Genomic DNA, 17139 nt, shown 5'->3' on the forward strand with positions numbered 1-17139 from the left:
TTTCCTCACACACACAATGTCAAATTATTTATTTTGTGTTTGCATGACATTAATTTCAGCTGAACTAGCATAGAAAAAAGGATACTTTATGAATGCCTGCAGAATTAAATTAATACAAAATCTTACCCTTTTTTCAATGTGTGTGTGGTGAATTGGCAAAAGTTGCATAAACAGTGCAATGACTTGTAAGAAGTACAGTATAAGTAACACTAAGGTGATAAGCATTTCTTAAGAATTTGAAAGTGATGCATAATTCATTGGGAACAGCTCCAGCATGTCACCAAAGGTACATGTGATGATGTCCTTACATTGATGGCCTCCTTGTTCAGATTGTTTGAACCTCAGGATCTCTCAGATTTTCCAACTAACAGCAACTTGCATTTATACAGCATCCATCACTCAGGGCAGTAACTCGGAGCATCTAAAAGTGGCGGAACCCAAACTGGGGGGAGAGAGGAGGTGACCGTAAGCACAGTCGAAGAGGAAGCGATCTAAAGAAAGGGGAAGGAGGGGGCAGGTGGGGGGATTGGGGAGAGAGAGTTCCAAAGCTTTGGGGGCAAATAACACATTATCTTACACTAAGAGCAATAAAACGACGATTCCAAATGATTTCTCCTATCTGGGAACTTTTTAAGGAAGCCTTTCAGCATTTCAGTAGCCTGCAGGTGCGATTCCGAATTGTACAAAGACAACGAAAGTAACAGCTGGTTGACAATGTTCATCAAACAATCTTCGATCTCTTTCAGATCGCCATCAAGTTGGAAGCCGTCCTTCCTGGTCGCCAAGCGAACGCAGATGTTTCTTAACTCCACGCTGAGCTACAAATCAAATAAACAAGAAGATCTATTAGCAAAATGCAAATATTGGGCGTTGAATCAAATGCACAGCGCGAGCTGATTTATGTGTCTCGATCTGACATTGGCGGTCAGGTTTTTCTTGATTATTAATATTGGCAGTGAGATATTTACCAAAGCTGTACACTCAAACGGTGACACAGGTGAGCGAAGAGGTTTGCACTCCCTCGTTTTAAACAGCAAAGAGTTGCCATTATTTCTTCGCGCATCTGCTTTAAGGATGAGCGCGACAATAAAGTGGGTGTACACGTCGATGGGAAGCAGAAGTTTTCCGGACCTGTCCTGTGTGTCACCCCCCACCCCCTCTCCCCCTCCCTCCCTCCCCTTACCCACAAGATGCCCCTCACCTTTAATTCCACAGGGAAGAAGTGTGGCTCCGGCAAAGGGCACAGTCCGCGCTGCTCCACGGCGGTCAGTTCGGAAGTCAGGTCCACGAAGCGGCTCAGTTTGCTCTCTCTGGCCATGTGGGCAATGGTCCGCCGGCTGTGCGGAGGACCCGGCGGGTGGCGGGTGGCCGGGCTGGGCTGCTCCGGGCTGGGCTGGTCCGGGCCAATGCATCGCTCGCTCTCCAGCCTCTGCCGCAGGGTCTTCAGAGCCACCCACTGGTGGTCGATGCACGTCTGCAAAGCGGCTGCTGGTCTGTGCATCGTCGAAGCAGCGGCAAAGATTCACTGCTGAGGGATGGGGTGGGATGGTGGGGGGTGGGGGTGGGTGTGGATCGCTGCAAACTGCACTCCTCAATGAGTGTCCCCCCCCCCACCGCCACCCCCTTGTTTTTGGTACCCCAGATCAGCTAAAAGTTTCTGCTCTCAACAGCCCCCTCACCAATAGCTTTCTGCCGCGTGTACACCCAAAGCGATAACACTTTTATCACTGGAAGAAGACTTTGCATATATGGAGAGCATTTTTTTTTTGGGGGGGTGGGATGGAGTTGTCACTCTGGGGGGGCAGTAAAGCTATGCCTTACTTTTCCAGATATGCAGGGTCTTGGGTATTCTTTAAAATATTCTAGGTTTGAGTGATCACATTGTTAGTGTCATTTCTGAGCAATATACAAGTGTGCTGATATCTCTCCATCTAAAGTGAACAGTAGCATATCTAAGATTGACTGTTCCCAGCAGATTTTACTCAGTCCAAAGCATATCTAATAAAAACAAGTTGCACAATTATATTTCCTCACACACACAATGTCAAATTATTTATTTTGTGTTTGCATGACATTAATTTCAGCTGAACTAGCATAGAAAAAAGGATACTTTATGAATGCCTGCAGAATTAAATTAATACAAAATCTTACCCTTTTTTCAATGTGTGTGTGGTGAATTGGCAAAAGTTGCATAAACAGTGCAATGACTTGTAAGAAGTACAGTATAAGTAACACTAAGGTGATAAGCATTTCTTAAGAATTTGAAAGTGATGCATAATTCATTGGGAACAGCTCCAGCATGTCACCAAAGGTACATGTGATGATGTCCTTACATTGATGGCCTCCTTGTTCAGATTGTTTGAACCTCAGGATCTCTCAGACTTTCCAACTAACAGCAACTTGCATTTATACAGCATCCATCACTCAGGGCAGTAACTCGGAGCATCTAAAAGTGGCGGAACCCAAACTGGGGGGAGAGAGGAGGTGACCGTAAGCACAGTCGAAGAGGAAGCGATCTAAAGAAAGGGGAAGGAGGGGGCAGGTGGGGGGATTGGGGAGAGAGAGTTCCAAAGCTTTGGGGGCAAATAACACATTATCTTACACTAAGAGCAATAAAACGACGATTCCAAATGATTTCTCCTATCTGGGAACTTTTTAAGGAAGCCTTTCAGCATTTCAGTAGCCTGCAGGTGCGATTCCGAATTGTACAAAGACAACGAAAGTAACAGCTGGTTGACAATGTTCATCAAACAATCTTCGATCTCTTTCAGATCGCCATCAAGTTGGAAGCCGTCCTTCCTGGTCGCCAAGCGAACGCAGATGTTTCTTAACTCCACGCTGAGCTACAAATCAAATAAACAAGAAGATATATTAGCAAAATGCAAATATTGGATTTGCCAATTTTTGCCAATTCACCACACACACATTGAAAAAAATCAAATGCACAGCGCGAGCTGATTTATGTGTCTCGATCTGACATTGGCGGTCAGGTTTTTCTTGATTATTAATATTGGCAGTGAGATATTTACCAAAGCTGTACACTCAAACGGTGACACAGGTGAGCGAAGAGGTTTGCACTCCCTCGTTTTAAACAGCAAAGAGTTGCCATTATTTCTTCGCGCATCTGCTTTAACGATGAGCGCGACAATAAAGTGGGTGTACACGTCGATGGGAAGTAGAAGTTTTCAGGACCTGTCCTGTGTGTCACCCCCCACCCCCTCTCCCCCTCCCTCCCTCCCTCCCTCCCCTTACCCACAAGATGCCCCTCTCACCTTTAATTCCACAGGGAAGAAGTGTGGCTCCGGCAAAGGGCACAGTCCGCGCTGCTCCACGGCGGTCAGTTCGGAAGTCAGGTCCACGAAGCGGCTCAGTTTGCTCTCTCTGGCCATGTGGGCAATGGTCCGCCGGCTGTGCGGAGGACCCGGCGGGTGGCGGGTGGCCGGGCAGGGCTGGTCCGGGCAGGGCTGGTCCGGGCCAATGCATCGCTCGCTCTCCAGCCTCTGCCGCAGGGTCTTCAGAGCCACCCACTGGTGGTCGATGCACGTCTGCAAAGCGGCTGCTGGTCTGTGCATCGTCGAAGCAGCGGCAAAGATTCACTGCTGAGGGATGGGGTGGGATGGGTGGGGGTGGGGTGGATCGCTGCAAACTGCACTCCTCAATGAGTGCCCCCCCCCCCCCGCCACCCCCTTGTTTTTGGTACCCCAGATCAGCTAAAAGTTTCTGCTCTCATCAGCCCCCTCACCAATAGCTTTCTGCCGCGTGTACACCCAAAGCGATAACACTTTTATCACTGGAAGAAGACTTTGCATATATGGAGAGCATTTTTTTTGTGGGGGGTGGGGGGTGGGGTGGGATGGGGTGGGGGGATGAAAAGAACCAGCAAAGTTACCGACAGGGAGGTTTCCAGTTGCTAAAAGATTTCACCAGCAAATCCCAATTAGGCAGCAAAGAAAAAAAATACCCCCCCCCCCCTTCTCCCCCACACCCACCCCCCACACACACATGTTCCATCAATGAGATTTGGTTACATCGAGTTTACATAGCAATACATCTATCTTGAAGCACATGGGTGTTTTGACTGAATCGCCTGAATTAGACGTTATTGCGATCACACCCAGTCTGCACCGCCTGTTTTCGTTCACGAATTGCTGGTCAATTCAAATGCAAAAATCGAGACGATGGGTTTGGCGTTGTCGTTATTCATTGCCAGGAAAGACCCATTGAAAGAAGCGTCTGGCGCTTCAAGGGAAGCTGTCTGCAGGAGGTGACAAACTGCTGCAGTTTGATGATCAGCAGCTGAACCGAGATACCTGGATGCAAGGATCACAACTCTCGATTTGATGTACTGCAATACACTCTGTGGCACAAACTGCCACAATAATCCCTCCAAAACCCCAAACAATAATAAATCGGTCATTTTCAACCTACGATTGTCTGTGGGAAATTGCTGTGCCCGCACTTGGCTGCCGCGTTCGCCCACAAATATACAGTCAATTCACTTTACAGTGTGTACTGTGAAGCGCTTTGGGACGTCCTTCCGACGTGAAAAGCGCTATATCAAATGCAAGGATTATTATTATTATTAACAGAAAAAAAATACCGTGCGTGCTAAATATTAGAGGTGCTGCATTAAGTGCCAGGCCCTTGCAGGGACCGGCCCTTGCAGGGACCGGCCCTTGCTCCTCCACCCCCCGCACTGTCTCATGTGGTGTCCCTCAGGGCTCTGTCCTGGGTCCCCTCCTCTTCACCCTCTATATGCTCCCCCTCGGTGACATCATCCGCAGACATGGAGTTAACTTCCACATGTATGCGGATGACACCCAACTCTACCTTTCCTCCTCTCCTCTCAACTCCACGACCACTGATGTCCTGACAGCCTGCCTGTCCGACATCGAGTCCTGGACGAGAGACAACTTTCTTCAGCTCAACGTGCGAAAAACCGAGGCCCTCCTGATTGGCTCACGTCAGCGCCTCCGCACCTAAGGTGCTGACACCATCAGCTTCCAAGGCTACACTCTCCACCTCTCAAAGCCAGTCAGGAACCTCGGCGTAATAACACTTTTATCACTGGAAGAAGACTTTGCATACATGGAGAGCATTTTTTTTGTGGTTGGGGGGTGGGGTGGGATGGGGTGGGGTGGGGGGATGAAAAGAACCAGCAAAGTTATCGACAGGGAGGTTTCCAGTTGCTAGAAGATTTCACCAGCAAATCCCAATTACGCAGCAAAGAAACAAAATACCCCCCCCCCCTTCTCCCCCACACCCACCCCCACACACACATTTTCCATCAATGAGATTTGGTTACATCGAGTTTACATAGCAATACATCTATCTTGAAGCACATGGGTGTTTTGACTGAATCGCCTGAATTAGACGTTATTGCGATCACACCCAGTCTGCACCGCCTGTTTTCGTTCACGAATTGCTGGTCAATTCAAATGCAAAAATCGAGACGATGGCTTTGGCGTTGTCGTTATTCATTGCCAGGAAAGACCCTTTGAAAGAAGCGTCTGGCGCTTCAAGGGAAGCTGTCTGCAGGAGGTGATAAACTGCTGCAGTTTGATGATCAGCAGCTGAACCGAGATACCTGGATGCAAGGATCACAACTCTCGATTTGATGTACTGCAATACACTCTGTGGCACAAACTGCCACAATAATCCCTCCAAAACCCCAAACAATAATAAATCGGTCATTTTCAACCTACGATTGTCTGTGGGACATTGCTGTGCCCGCACTTGGCTGCCGCGTTCGCCCACAAATATACAGTCAATTCACTTTACAGTGTGTTCTGTGAAGCGCTTTGGGACGTCCTTCCGACGTGAAAAGCGCTATATCAAATGCAAGGATTATTATTATTATTAACAGAAAAAAAATACCGTGCGTGCTAAATATTAGAGGTGCTGCATTAAGTGCCAGGCCCTTGCAGGGACCGGCCCTTGCAGGGACCGGCCCTTGCTCCTCCACCCCCCGCACTGTCTCATGTGGTGTCCCTCAGGGCTCTGTCCTGGGTCCCCTCCTCTTCACCCTCTATATGCTCCCCCTCGGTGACATCATCCGCAGACATGGAGTTAACTTCCACATGTATGCGGATGACACCCAACTCTACCTTTCCTCCTCTCCTCTCAACTCCACGACCACTGATGTCCTGACAGCCTGCCTGTCCGACATCGAGTCCTGGACGAGAGACAACTTTCTTCAGCTCAACGTGCGAAAAACCGAGGCCCTCCTGATTGGCTCACGTCAGCGCCTCCGCACCTAAGGTGCTGACACCATCAGCTTCCAAGGCTACACTCTCCACCTCTCAAAGCCAGTCAGGAACCTCGGCGTAATAACACTTTTATCACTGGAAGAAGACTTTGCATACATGGAGAGCATTTTTTTTGTGGTTGGGGATAGGGTGGGATGGGGTGGGGTGGGGGGATGAAAAGAACCAGCAAAGTTACCGACAGGGAGGTTTCCAGTTGCTAGAAGATTTCACCAGCAAATCCCAATTACGCAGCAAAGAAACAAAATACCCCCCCCCCCCCTTCTCCCCCACACCCACCCCCACACACACATTTTCCATCAATGAGATTTGGTTACATCGAGTTTACATAGCAATACATCTATCTTGAAGCACATGGGTGTTTTGACTGAATCGCCTGAATTAGACGTTATTGCGATCACACCCAGTCTGCACCGCCTGTTTTCGTTCACGAATTGCTGGTCAATTCAAATGCAAAAATCGAGACGATGGCTTTGGCGTTGTACTTATTCATTGCCAGGAAAGACCCTTTGAAAGAAGCGTCTGGCGCTTCAAGGGAAGCTGTCTGCAGGAGGTGATAAACTGCTGCAGTTTGATGATCAGCAGCTGAACCGAGATACCTGGATGCAAGGATCACAACTCTCGATTTGATGTACTGCAATACACTCTGTGGCACAAACTGCCACAATAATCCCTCCAAAACCCCAAACAATAATAAATCGGTCATTTTCAACCTACGATTGTCTGTGGGACATTGCTGTGCCCGCACTTGGCTGCCGCGTTCGCCCACAAATCACTTTACAGTGTGTTCTGTGAAGCACTTTGGGATGTCCTCCCGACGTGAAAAGCGCTATATCAAATGCAAGGATTATTATTATTATTAACAGAAAAAAAATACCGTGCGTGCTAAATATTAGAGGTGCTGCATTAAGTGCCAGGCCCTCGCAGGGACCGGCCCTCGCAGGGACCGGCCCTCGCAGGGACCGGCCCTCGCAGGGACCGGCCCTCGCAGGGACCGGCCCTCGCAGGGACCGGCCCTCGCAGGGACCGGCCCTCGCAGGGACCGGCCCTCGCAGGGACCGGCCCTCGCAGGGACCGGCCCTCGCAGGGACCGGCCCTCGCAGGGACCGGCCCTCGCAGGGACCGGCCCTCGCAGGGACCGGCCCTCGCAGGGACCGGCCCTCGCAGGGACCGGCCCAAGGGTGGGGTGATTGGCAAGGAGGGCGTGTCGGGGCGGGGCGGGTGACTCGCGGGGCGGGGCGGGTGACTGGCAGGGAGGGCGGGGCGGGGCGGGTGACTGGCAGGGAGTGCGGGGCGGGGCGGGGCGGTTGACTCGCGGGGCGGGCGGGTGACTGGCAGGGAGGGCGGGGCGTGGCGGGTGACTGGCAGGGAGGGCGGGGCGGGTGACTGGCAGGGAGGGCGGGGCGGGTGACTGGCAGGGAGGGCGGGGCGGGTGACTGGCAGGGAGGGCGGGGCGGCGGGTGACTGGCAGGGAGGGCGGGGCGGGGCGGGTGACTGGCAGGGAGGCGGGGGGGGTGAATGGCAGGAGGGCGGGGCGGGTGACTGGCAGGGAGGGCGGGGCGGGGCGGGTGACTGGCAGGGAGGGCGGGGCGGGGCGGATTTCCTGGTGCCCCCCCCACCCCTTCTCCTGCACTCGGTGCAGCGCTGTGAGTGGGAGAGACGATGTTGTGATCCTCTCCGCAACGAGAACCCCAATGGGTAACACAGAGAGAGCAGCGCCACAGACGGACAGCGGGTGGGGACCCCCGGACACTGGGGGGGACCCCCGGACACTGGGGGGGGACCCCCGGACACTGGGGGTGTGTGTGTGTGTGTGGAGGCGCTGTAAGGTTTGCATTTAAGTACTGGAAATTCATTGCATTTCCCTCTGTTTTCTAACCTCTCTGAGGATCTGTGGCGTTTAGTTCTAAGGCTACCAACTGCCCTCCAGTAATAACTCAATCCAAGTCACAGGTGTGTTAGTTGCTTCTTTATTTTGTCTTTCCAAACTCTCAGTAAAGCACCACTTTACATCACACATTCTTTGTTCTCACTCCCAGTATCCTTTTATACTTTCTTTCATTGGCTCCTGTTAATTGATCCCAATTGAGTATTCAACAGACATGAGCTGCAGAGTTCCGGATGATTTGCAGCTTGTGGAGGGAAAAGTTGGGATGGCTGACAAGCAGGGAGTTGGCATAGTCAAGCCTGGATGTGAAGAACGGGTGAATTAAGCTTACACTATAGAGGGTTACATTATAGACAATATATCTCATGTAAAGATTATTATTCTAAACCTGTATTGATGTCCATCCTAGGTCAGGCAATAGGGAGGAGTACTTAGCTGGGAATGAAGGTTTATTGGAGGGAATTGTTAGTAGCAGGCATCACTGTATTCTGTTTGGTGATGAGTTTATTGTCTTCTGATAATCTCCATATGTCTTTCTTCCTTCAATTCCTGTCCATCTCCCATCACTCTGCCTATGTGTGAGAATGCGTGTGTCTCTTTCATGAGTCTTTATCTTTTAATTTTGTCTGTCTCCTGCAAATTGTGAGCTATATTCATTTGTTCTTTCTCATTTTTCATTCTCTTTTCCCTCATTCACTCTCTCTTTCACAGTCAGTCACATCGCTATCTCTTTCTGTATATTTAGTTAAAAATAATAATGTATTAATAATGCATTGCATTTGATACAGCACCTTATCATTCTCAAAGTACTTCACAAAATATACTGTAAAGTGAATTGACTGTATGTTTTGCGGGTGAAACGAGGCAGCCAATTGCGCACAGCAGTGTCCTACAAACAGTCATGGATTAATACATAAAGAAAGCCTCTTTGCCTTCCAAAACTGTGGGGATTAGAGATTAATGAACAAGGTTGTTGGTATCATATCTTGGATTTTAGCAACGCAGTGATCATTTAAGTGTGAAGCAAGATCCAATTTGTGCTTACTCATCACCTTGAGCAGATAGGCTCAGATGCATATTAGTTTGCATTGGCTGCCCTTTGAGCGTACTTGGGCAATCCATTGAAAAGTCGCAAGATTTCAAAGGACCGTTCTTTAATGTTACAAAGAGTTGTTCTCAAGCTTCCCTGATGACCTAATGGATAAAGGGCCAGCACAAAGGTGTATAAGCAAAGATTGCAGACAGACTGAATTGATATAGACAGAACAGCAACTGGGACAGTTAATCTCAGTGCTCCTTTCACCAATTACTAGTCTAAATTCAGTCCTCGCACAAACTTGATGACTGAATGGTCTGCTAGAACATCGTATGTTTCTACACAGTGGGAGGAGCTGGGGATGAAACACTGATTCCTGGGACACCACTTGTCACTATAATAAATAATTATCCTTGCTTTTGTTATGGCGCTGTTCATATCAGGAAGATGGCTCAAAGTGCTTTACATGAGTTACTTAAAGCGTTGTGAAAATGATTATTTTGTAGAAAAACACAGTAGCCAATTTGTCACATCTAACATCCCATAAACAGCCATGAGGTGAATGATCAATTTTGTCTGGGAATTTTGGCCAGGATACCGGGAGAAACTCTTTTCTCCCTGCACTTCCCTTCTTCACTGCCTTCTAATTAGAGACTGTCCATTTTATCACCAAAATTCAGCTTCCCAACTAAGTTCCTATCCATCACACACAACTGTCTCCATTTCCACGTTATTAATTCCATGTAGGAAAATGTAGGATGTGTCTGTATCCCAGCACTTGTAGTACAAACTGTTTAACAATTTGCTTCACCAGTGATATTATCCTGTTTCTGATTTCCACATTCTTTACAGTGCTATTAAAGGCTGTTTGGTAGTGTAGTAGCAATATTATGTTATCAATTACCCTGAATCACACAACAAACATTCGGTCCTGAATTCAACACATATCTTGTCTCGCTAATGCTGTACTTTTGGGATTGGGTGAATATGTTATTAGACACAGAAATGGCCAAACCGTACAAAGCTATGCCTTACTTTTCCAGATATGCAGGGTCTTGGGTATTCTTTAAAATATTCTAGGTTTGAGTGATCACATTGTTAGTGTCATTTCTGAGCAATATACAAGTGTGCTGATATCTCTCCATCTAAAGTGAACAGTAGCATATCTAAGATTGACTGTTCCCAGCAGATTTTACTCATTCCAAAGCATATCTAATAAAAACAAGTTGCACAATTATATTTCCTCACACACACAATGTCAAATTATTTATTTTGTGTTTGCATGACATTAATTTCAGCTGAACTAGCATAGAAAAAAGGATACTTTATGAATGCCTGCAGAATTAAATTAATACAAAATCTTACCCTTTTTTCAATGTGTGTGTGGTGAATTGGCAAAAGTTGCATAAACAGTGCAATGACTTGTAAGAAGTACAGTATAAGTAACACTAAGGTGATAAGCATTTCTTAAGAATTTGAAAGTGATGCATAATTCATTGGGAACAGCTCCAGCATGTCACCAAAGTTACATGTGATGATGTCCTTACATTGATGGCCTCCTTGTTCAGATTGTTTGAACCTCAGGATCTCTCAGATTTTCCAACTAACAGCAACTTGCATTTATACAGCATCCATCACTCAGGGCAGTAACTCGGAGCATCTAAAAGTGGCGGAACCCAAACTGGGGGGAGAGAGGAGGTGACCGTAAGCACAGTCGAAGAGGAAGCCATCTAAAGAAAGGGGAAGGAGGGGGCAGGTGGGGGGATTGGGGAGAGAGAGTTCCAAAGCTTTGGGGGCAAATAACACATTATCTTACACTAAGAGCAATAAAACGACGATTCCAAATGATTTCTCCTATCTGGGAACTTTTTAAGGAAGCCTTTCAGCATTTCAGTAGCCTGCAGGTGCGATTCCGAATTGTACAAAGACAACGAAAGTAACAGCTGGTTGACAATGTTCATCAAACAATCTTCGATCTCTTTCAGATCGCCATCAAGTTGGAAGCCGTCCTTCCTGGTCGCCAAGCGAACGCAGATGTTTCTTAACTCCACGCTGAGCTACAAATCAAATAAACAAGAAGATCTATTAGCAAAATGCAAATATTGGATTTGCCAATTTTTGCCAATTCACCACACACACATTGAAAAAAATCAAATGCACAGCGCGAGCTGATTTATGTGTCTCGATCTGACATTGGCGGTCAGGTTTTTCTTGATTGTTAATATTGGCAGTGAGATATTTACCAAAGCTGTACTCTCAAACGGTGACACAGGTGAGCGATGAGGTTTGCACTCCCTCGTTTTAAACAGCAAAGAGTTGCCATTATTTCTTCGCGCATCTGCTTTAAGGATGAGCGCGACAATAAAGTGGGTGTACACGTCGATGGGAAGTAGAAGTTTTCAGGACCTGTGTGTCACCCCCCACCCCCTCTCCCCCTCCCTCTCTCCCTCCCCTTACCCACAAGATGCCCCTCTCACCTTTAATTCCACAGGGAAGAAGTGTGGCTCCGGCAAAGGGCACAGTCCGCGCTGCTCCACGGCGGTCAGTTCGGAAGTCAGGTCCACGAAGCGGCTCAGTTTGCTCTCTCTGGCCATGTGGGCAATGGTCCGCCGGCTGTGCGGAGGACCCGGCGGGTGGCGGGTGGCCGGGCTGGGCTGGTCCGGACCAATGCATCGCTCGCTCTCCAGCCTCTGCCGCAGGGTCTTCAGAGCCACCCACTGGTGGTCGATGCACGTCTGCAAAGCGGCTGCTGGTCTGTGCATCGTCGAAGCAGCGGCAAAGATTCACTGCTGAGGGATGGGGTGGGATGGTGGGGGTGGGGGTGGGGTGGGGGTGGGTGTGGATCGCTGCAAACTGCACTCCTCAATGAGTGTCTCCCCCCCCCCCCCCACCGCCACCCCCTTGTTTTTGGTACCCCAGATCAGCTAAAAGTTTCTGCTCTCAACAGCCCCCTCACCAATAGCTTTCTGCCGCGTGTACACCCAAAGCGATAACACTTTTATCACTGGAAGAAGACTTTGCATATATGGAGAGCATTTTTTTTTTTGGGGGGGTGGGATGGAGTTGTCACTCTGGGGGGGCAGTAAAGCTATGCCTTACTTTTCCAGATATGCAGGGTCTTGGGTATTCTTTAAAATATTCTAGGTTTGAGTGATCACATTGTTAGTGTCATTTCTGAGCAATATACAAGTGTGCTGATATCTCTCCATCTAAAGTGAACAGTAGCATATCTAAGATTGACTGTTCCCAGCAGATTTTACTCAGTCCAAAGCATATCTAATAAAAACAAGTTGCACAATTATATTTCCTCACACACACAATGTCAAATTATTTATTTTGTGTTTGCATGACATTAATTTCAGCTGAACTAGCATAGAAAAAAGGATACTTTATGAATGCCTGCAGAATTAAATTAATACAAAATCTTACCCTTTTTTCAATGTGTGTGTGGTGAATTGGCAAAAGATGCATAAACAGTGCAATGACTTGTAAGAAGTACAGTATAAGTAACACTAAGGTGATAAGCATTTCTTAAGAATTTGAAAGTGATGCATAATCCATTGGGAACAGCTCCAGCATGTCACCAAAGGTACATGTGATGATGTCCTTACATTGATGGCCTCCTTGTTCAGATTGTTTGAACCTCAGGATCTCTCAGACTTTCCAACTAACAGCAACTTGCATTTATACAGCATCCATCACTCAGGGCAGTAACTCGGAGCATCTAAAAGTGGCGGAACCCAAACTGGGGGGAGAGAGGAGGTGACCGTAAGCACAGTCGAAGAGGAAGCGATCTAAAGAAAGGGGAAGGAGGGGGTAGGTGGGGGGATTGGGGAGAGAGAGTTCCAAAGATTTGGGGGCAAATAACACATTATCTTACACTAAGAGCAATAAAACCACGATTCCAAATGATTTCTCCTATCTGGGAACTTTTTAAGGAAGCCTTTCAGCATTTCAGTAGCCTGCAGGTGCGATTCCGAATTGTACAAAGACAACGAAAGTAACAGCTGGTTGACAATGTTCATCAAACAATCTTCGATCTCTTTCAGATCGCCATCAAGCTGGAAGCCGTCCTTCCTGGTCGCCAAGCGAACGCAGATGTTTCTTAACTCCACGCTGAGCTACAAATCAACAACAACAACAACAACAACAAGATTCCATTTATAAAGCGCCTTTCACGTCAGGAGGACGTCCCAAGGCGCTGCACAGTTGGGTCATGACCCGAGCAGGGGGGAAATGGTCAGGGTGAGGGGAGGGAAGGGAGGGAGCGAGGAGGGGGGAAACGGTCAGGGTGAGGGGAGGGAAGGGAGGGAGCGAGGAGGGGGGAAATGGTCAGGGAGAGGGGAGGGAAGGGAGGGAGCGAGGAGGGGGAAGAGAGTCGAGAGGGGAGCTGAAGGCTCGGTCAAAGAGAAAGGTTTTGAGACCGGCCTTGAAGGAGGAAAGGGAGGAAGCAAGGCGAAGGCACTGGGGGATGGAGTTCCAGAGCCTGGGGGCTGAGAGGCTGAAGGCCCGACCACCGATGGTAGGGCGGTTGGGGCGGGGGATGTGGAGCAGACCGGAGCCAGAGGAACGGAGGGTACGGGCAGGTAGGTAGGGGGATAGTAGGTCGGAGAGATAGGAGGGAGCAAGGCCGTGAATGGCCTTGTAATAAACAATAAACAAATAAACAAGAAGATATATTAGCAAAATGCAAATATTGGATTTGCCAATTTTTGCCAATTCACCACACACACATTGAAAAAAATCAAATGCACAGCGCGAGCTGATTTATGTGTCTCGATCTGACATTGGCGGTTAGGTTTTTCTTGATTATTAATATTGGCAGTGAGATATTTACCAAAGCTGTACACTCAAACGGTGACACAGGTGAGCGAAGAGGTTTGCACTCCCTCGTTTTAAACAGCAAAGAGTTGCCATTATTTCTTCGCGCATCTGCTTTAAGGATGAGCGCGACAATAAAGTGGGTGTACACGTCGATGGGAAGTAGAAGTTTTCAGGACCTGTGTGTCACCCCCCACCCCCTCTCCCCCTCTCTCCCTCCCCTTACCCACAAGATGCCCCTCTCACCTTTAATTCCACAGGGAAGAAGTGTGGCTCCGGCAAAGGGCACAGTCCGCGCTGCTCCACGGCGGTCAGTTCGGAAGTCAGGTCCACGAAGCGGCTCAGTTTGCTCTCTCTGGCCATGTGGGCAATGGTCCGCCGGCTGTGCGGAGGACCCGGCGGGTGGCGGGTGGCCGGGCTGGGCTGGTCCGGGCAGGGCTGGTCCGGACCAATGCATCGCTCGCTCTCCAGCCTCTGCCGCAGGGTCTTCAGAGCCGCCCACTGGTGGTCGATGCACGTCTGCAAAGCGGCTGCTGGTCTGTGCATCGTCGAAGCAGCGGCAAAGATTCACTGCTGAGGGATGGGGTGGGATGGTGGGGGTGGGGGTGGGGTGGGAGTGGGTGTGGATCGCTGCAAACTGCACTCCTCAATGAGTGTCCCCCCCCCCCCCCCCGCCGCCACCCCCTTGTTTTTGGTACCCCAGATCAGCTAAAAGTTTCTGCTCTCATCAGCCCCCTCACCAATAGCTTTCTGCCGCGTGTACACCCAAAGCGATAACACTTTTATCACTGGAAGAAGACTTTGCATATATGGAGAGCATTTTTTTTGTGGGGGGTGGGATGGGGTGGGGTGGGGGGATGAAAAGAACCAGCAAAGTTACCGACAGGGAGGTTTCCAGTTGCTGGAAGATTTCACCAGCAAATCCCAATTAGGCAGCAAAGAAAAAAAATACCCCCCCCCCCCCTTCTCCCCCACACCCACCCCCCACACACACATGTTCCATCAATGAGATTTGGTTACATCGAGTTTACATAGCAATACATCTATCTTGAAGCACATGGGTGTTTTGACTGAATCGCCTGAATTAGACGTTATTGCGATCACACCCAGTCTGCACCGCCTGTTTTCGTTCACGAATTGCTGGTCAATTCAAATGCAAAAATCGAGACGATGGCTTTGGCGTTGTACTTATTCATTGCCAGGAAAGACCCTTTGAAAGAAGCGTCTGGCGCTTCAAGGGAAGCTGTCTGCAGGAGGTGATAAACTGCTGCAGTTTGATGATCAGCAGCTGAACCGAGATACCTGGATGCAAGGATCACAACTCTCGATTTGATGTACTGCAATACACTCTGTGGCACAAACTGCCACAATAATCCCTCCAAAACCCCAAACAATAATAAATCGGTCATTTTCAACCTACGATTGTCTGTGGGACATTGCTGTGCCCGCACTTGGCTGCCGCGTTCGCCCACAAATATACAGTCAATTCACTTTACAGTGTGTACTGTGAAGCGCTTTGGGACGTCCTTCCGACGTGAAAAGCGCTATATCAAATGCAAGGATTATTATTATTATTAACAGAAAAAAAATACCGTGCGTGCTAAATATTAGAGGTGCTGCATTAAGTGCCAGGCCCTTGCAGGGACCGGCCCTTGCAGGGACCGGCCCTTGCTCCTCCACCCCCCGCACTGTCTCATGTGGTGTCCCTCAGGGCTCTGTCCTGGGTCCCCTCCTCTTCACCCTCTATATGCTCCCCCTCGGTGACATCATCCGCAGACATGGAGTTAACTTCCACATGTATGCGGATGACACCCAACTCTACCTTTCCTCCTCTCCTCTCAACTCCACGACCACTGATGTCCTGACAGCCTGCCTGTCCGACATCGAGTCCTGGACGAGAGACAACTTTCTTCAGCTCAACGTGCGAAAAACCGAGGCCCTCCTGATTGGCTCACGTCAGCGCCTCCGCACCTCAGGCGCTGACACCATCAGCTTCCAAGGCTACACTCTCCACCTCTCAAAGCCAGTCAGGAACCTCGGCGTAATAATACTTTTATCACTGGAAGAAGACTTTGCATACATGGAGAGCATTTTTTTTGTGGTTGGGGGGTGGGGTGGGATGGGGTGGGGTGGGGGGATGAAAAGAACCAGCAAAGTTACCGACAGGGAGGTTTCCAGTTGCTAGAAGATTTCACCAGCAAATCCCAATTAGGCAGCAAAGAAACAAAATACCCCCCCCCCCCCTTCTCCCCCACACCCACCCCCCACACACACATTTTCCATCAATGAGATTTGGTTACATCGAGTTTACATAGCAATACATCTATCTTGAAGCACATGGGTGTTTTGACTGAATCGCCTGAATTAGACGTTATTGCGATCACACCCAGTCTGCACCGCCTGTTTTCGTTCACGAATTGCTGGTCAATTCAAATGCAAAAATCGAGACGATGGCTTTGGCGTTGTACTTATTCATTGCCAGGAAAGACCCTTTGAAAGAAGCGTCTGGCGCTTCAAGGGAAGCTGTCTGCAGGAGGTGATAAACTGCTGCAGTTTGATGATCAGCAGCTGAACCGAGATACCTGGATGCAAGGATCACAACTCTCGATTTGATGTACTGCAATACACTCTGTGGCACAAACTGCCACAATAATCCCTCCAAAACCCCAAACAATAATAAATCGGTCATTTTCAACCTACGATTGTCTGTGGGACATTGCTGTGCCCGCACTTGGCTGCCGCGTTCGCCCACAAATATACAGTCAATTCACTTTACAGTGTGTTCTGTGAAGCACTTTGGGATGTCCTCCCGACGTGAAAAGCGCTATATCAAATGCAAGGATTATTATTATTATTAACAGAAAAAAAATACCGTGCGTGCTAAATATTAGAGGTGCTGCATTAAGTTCCAGGCCCTTGCAGGGACCGGCCCTTGCAGGGACCGGCCCTTGCAGGGACCGGCCCTTGCAGGGACCGGCCCTTGCAGGGACCCCCCCCCCCCCCCCCCCCCCCGGGGACCCCCCCCCCCCCCCCCCCCCCCCCCCCCCCCCCCCCCCCCCCCCCCCCCCGGCCCTTGCAGGGACCGGCCCTTGCAGGGACCCGGGCCCCTTGCAGGGACCGGCCCTTGC

General features: G+C 49.2%; 4 protein-coding genes across 4 annotated transcripts; all 4 read right to left on the reverse strand.

Moving 5' to 3' along the window:
- Positions 1–519: 519 nt before the first annotated feature.
- On the reverse strand, positions 520–1501 carry LOC121848866 (leukemia-associated protein 7-like). The gene is made up of 2 exons (XM_042334057.1): positions 1202–1501; positions 520–818 (listed from the first exon to the last, which is right to left on the reverse strand). Exons 1-2 carry the CDS (start codon positions 1499–1501, stop codon positions 579–581), a joined length of 540 nt encoding a protein of 179 aa, XP_042189991.1. The 3' UTR covers positions 520–578.
- A 1043-nt stretch (positions 1502–2544) lies between these two features.
- Positions 2545–3572, reverse strand: LOC121848056 (leukemia-associated protein 7-like). The gene is made up of 2 exons (XM_042334059.1): positions 3273–3572; positions 2545–2843 (listed from the first exon to the last, which is right to left on the reverse strand). The coding sequence occupies exons 1-2, from the start codon at positions 3570–3572 to the stop codon at positions 2604–2606; spliced, it is 540 nt and encodes a 179-aa protein (XP_042189993.1). The 3' UTR covers positions 2545–2603.
- Positions 3573–10948: 7376 nt separating this feature from the next.
- Positions 10949–11952, reverse strand: LOC121848867 (leukemia-associated protein 7-like). Its single transcript, XM_042334061.1, has 2 exons — positions 11668–11952; positions 10949–11247 (listed from the first exon to the last, which is right to left on the reverse strand). The coding sequence occupies exons 1-2, from the start codon at positions 11950–11952 to the stop codon at positions 11008–11010; spliced, it is 525 nt and encodes a 174-aa protein (XP_042189995.1). The 3' UTR covers positions 10949–11007.
- A 1119-nt stretch (positions 11953–13071) lies between these two features.
- Positions 13072–14557, reverse strand: LOC121848868 (leukemia-associated protein 7-like). The gene is made up of 2 exons (XM_042334062.1): positions 14258–14557; positions 13072–13311 (listed from the first exon to the last, which is right to left on the reverse strand). The coding sequence occupies exons 1-2, from the start codon at positions 14555–14557 to the stop codon at positions 13072–13074; spliced, it is 540 nt and encodes a 179-aa protein (XP_042189996.1).
- Between the last annotated feature and the right edge of the window lie 2582 nt (positions 14558–17139).

Source organism: Callorhinchus milii, unplaced genomic scaffold, assembly GCF_018977255.1.
Source record: "Callorhinchus milii isolate IMCB2004 unplaced genomic scaffold, IMCB_Cmil_1.0 Scaffold4, whole genome shotgun sequence".
Taxonomy (NCBI): Eukaryota; Metazoa; Chordata; class Chondrichthyes; order Chimaeriformes; family Callorhinchidae; genus Callorhinchus; species Callorhinchus milii.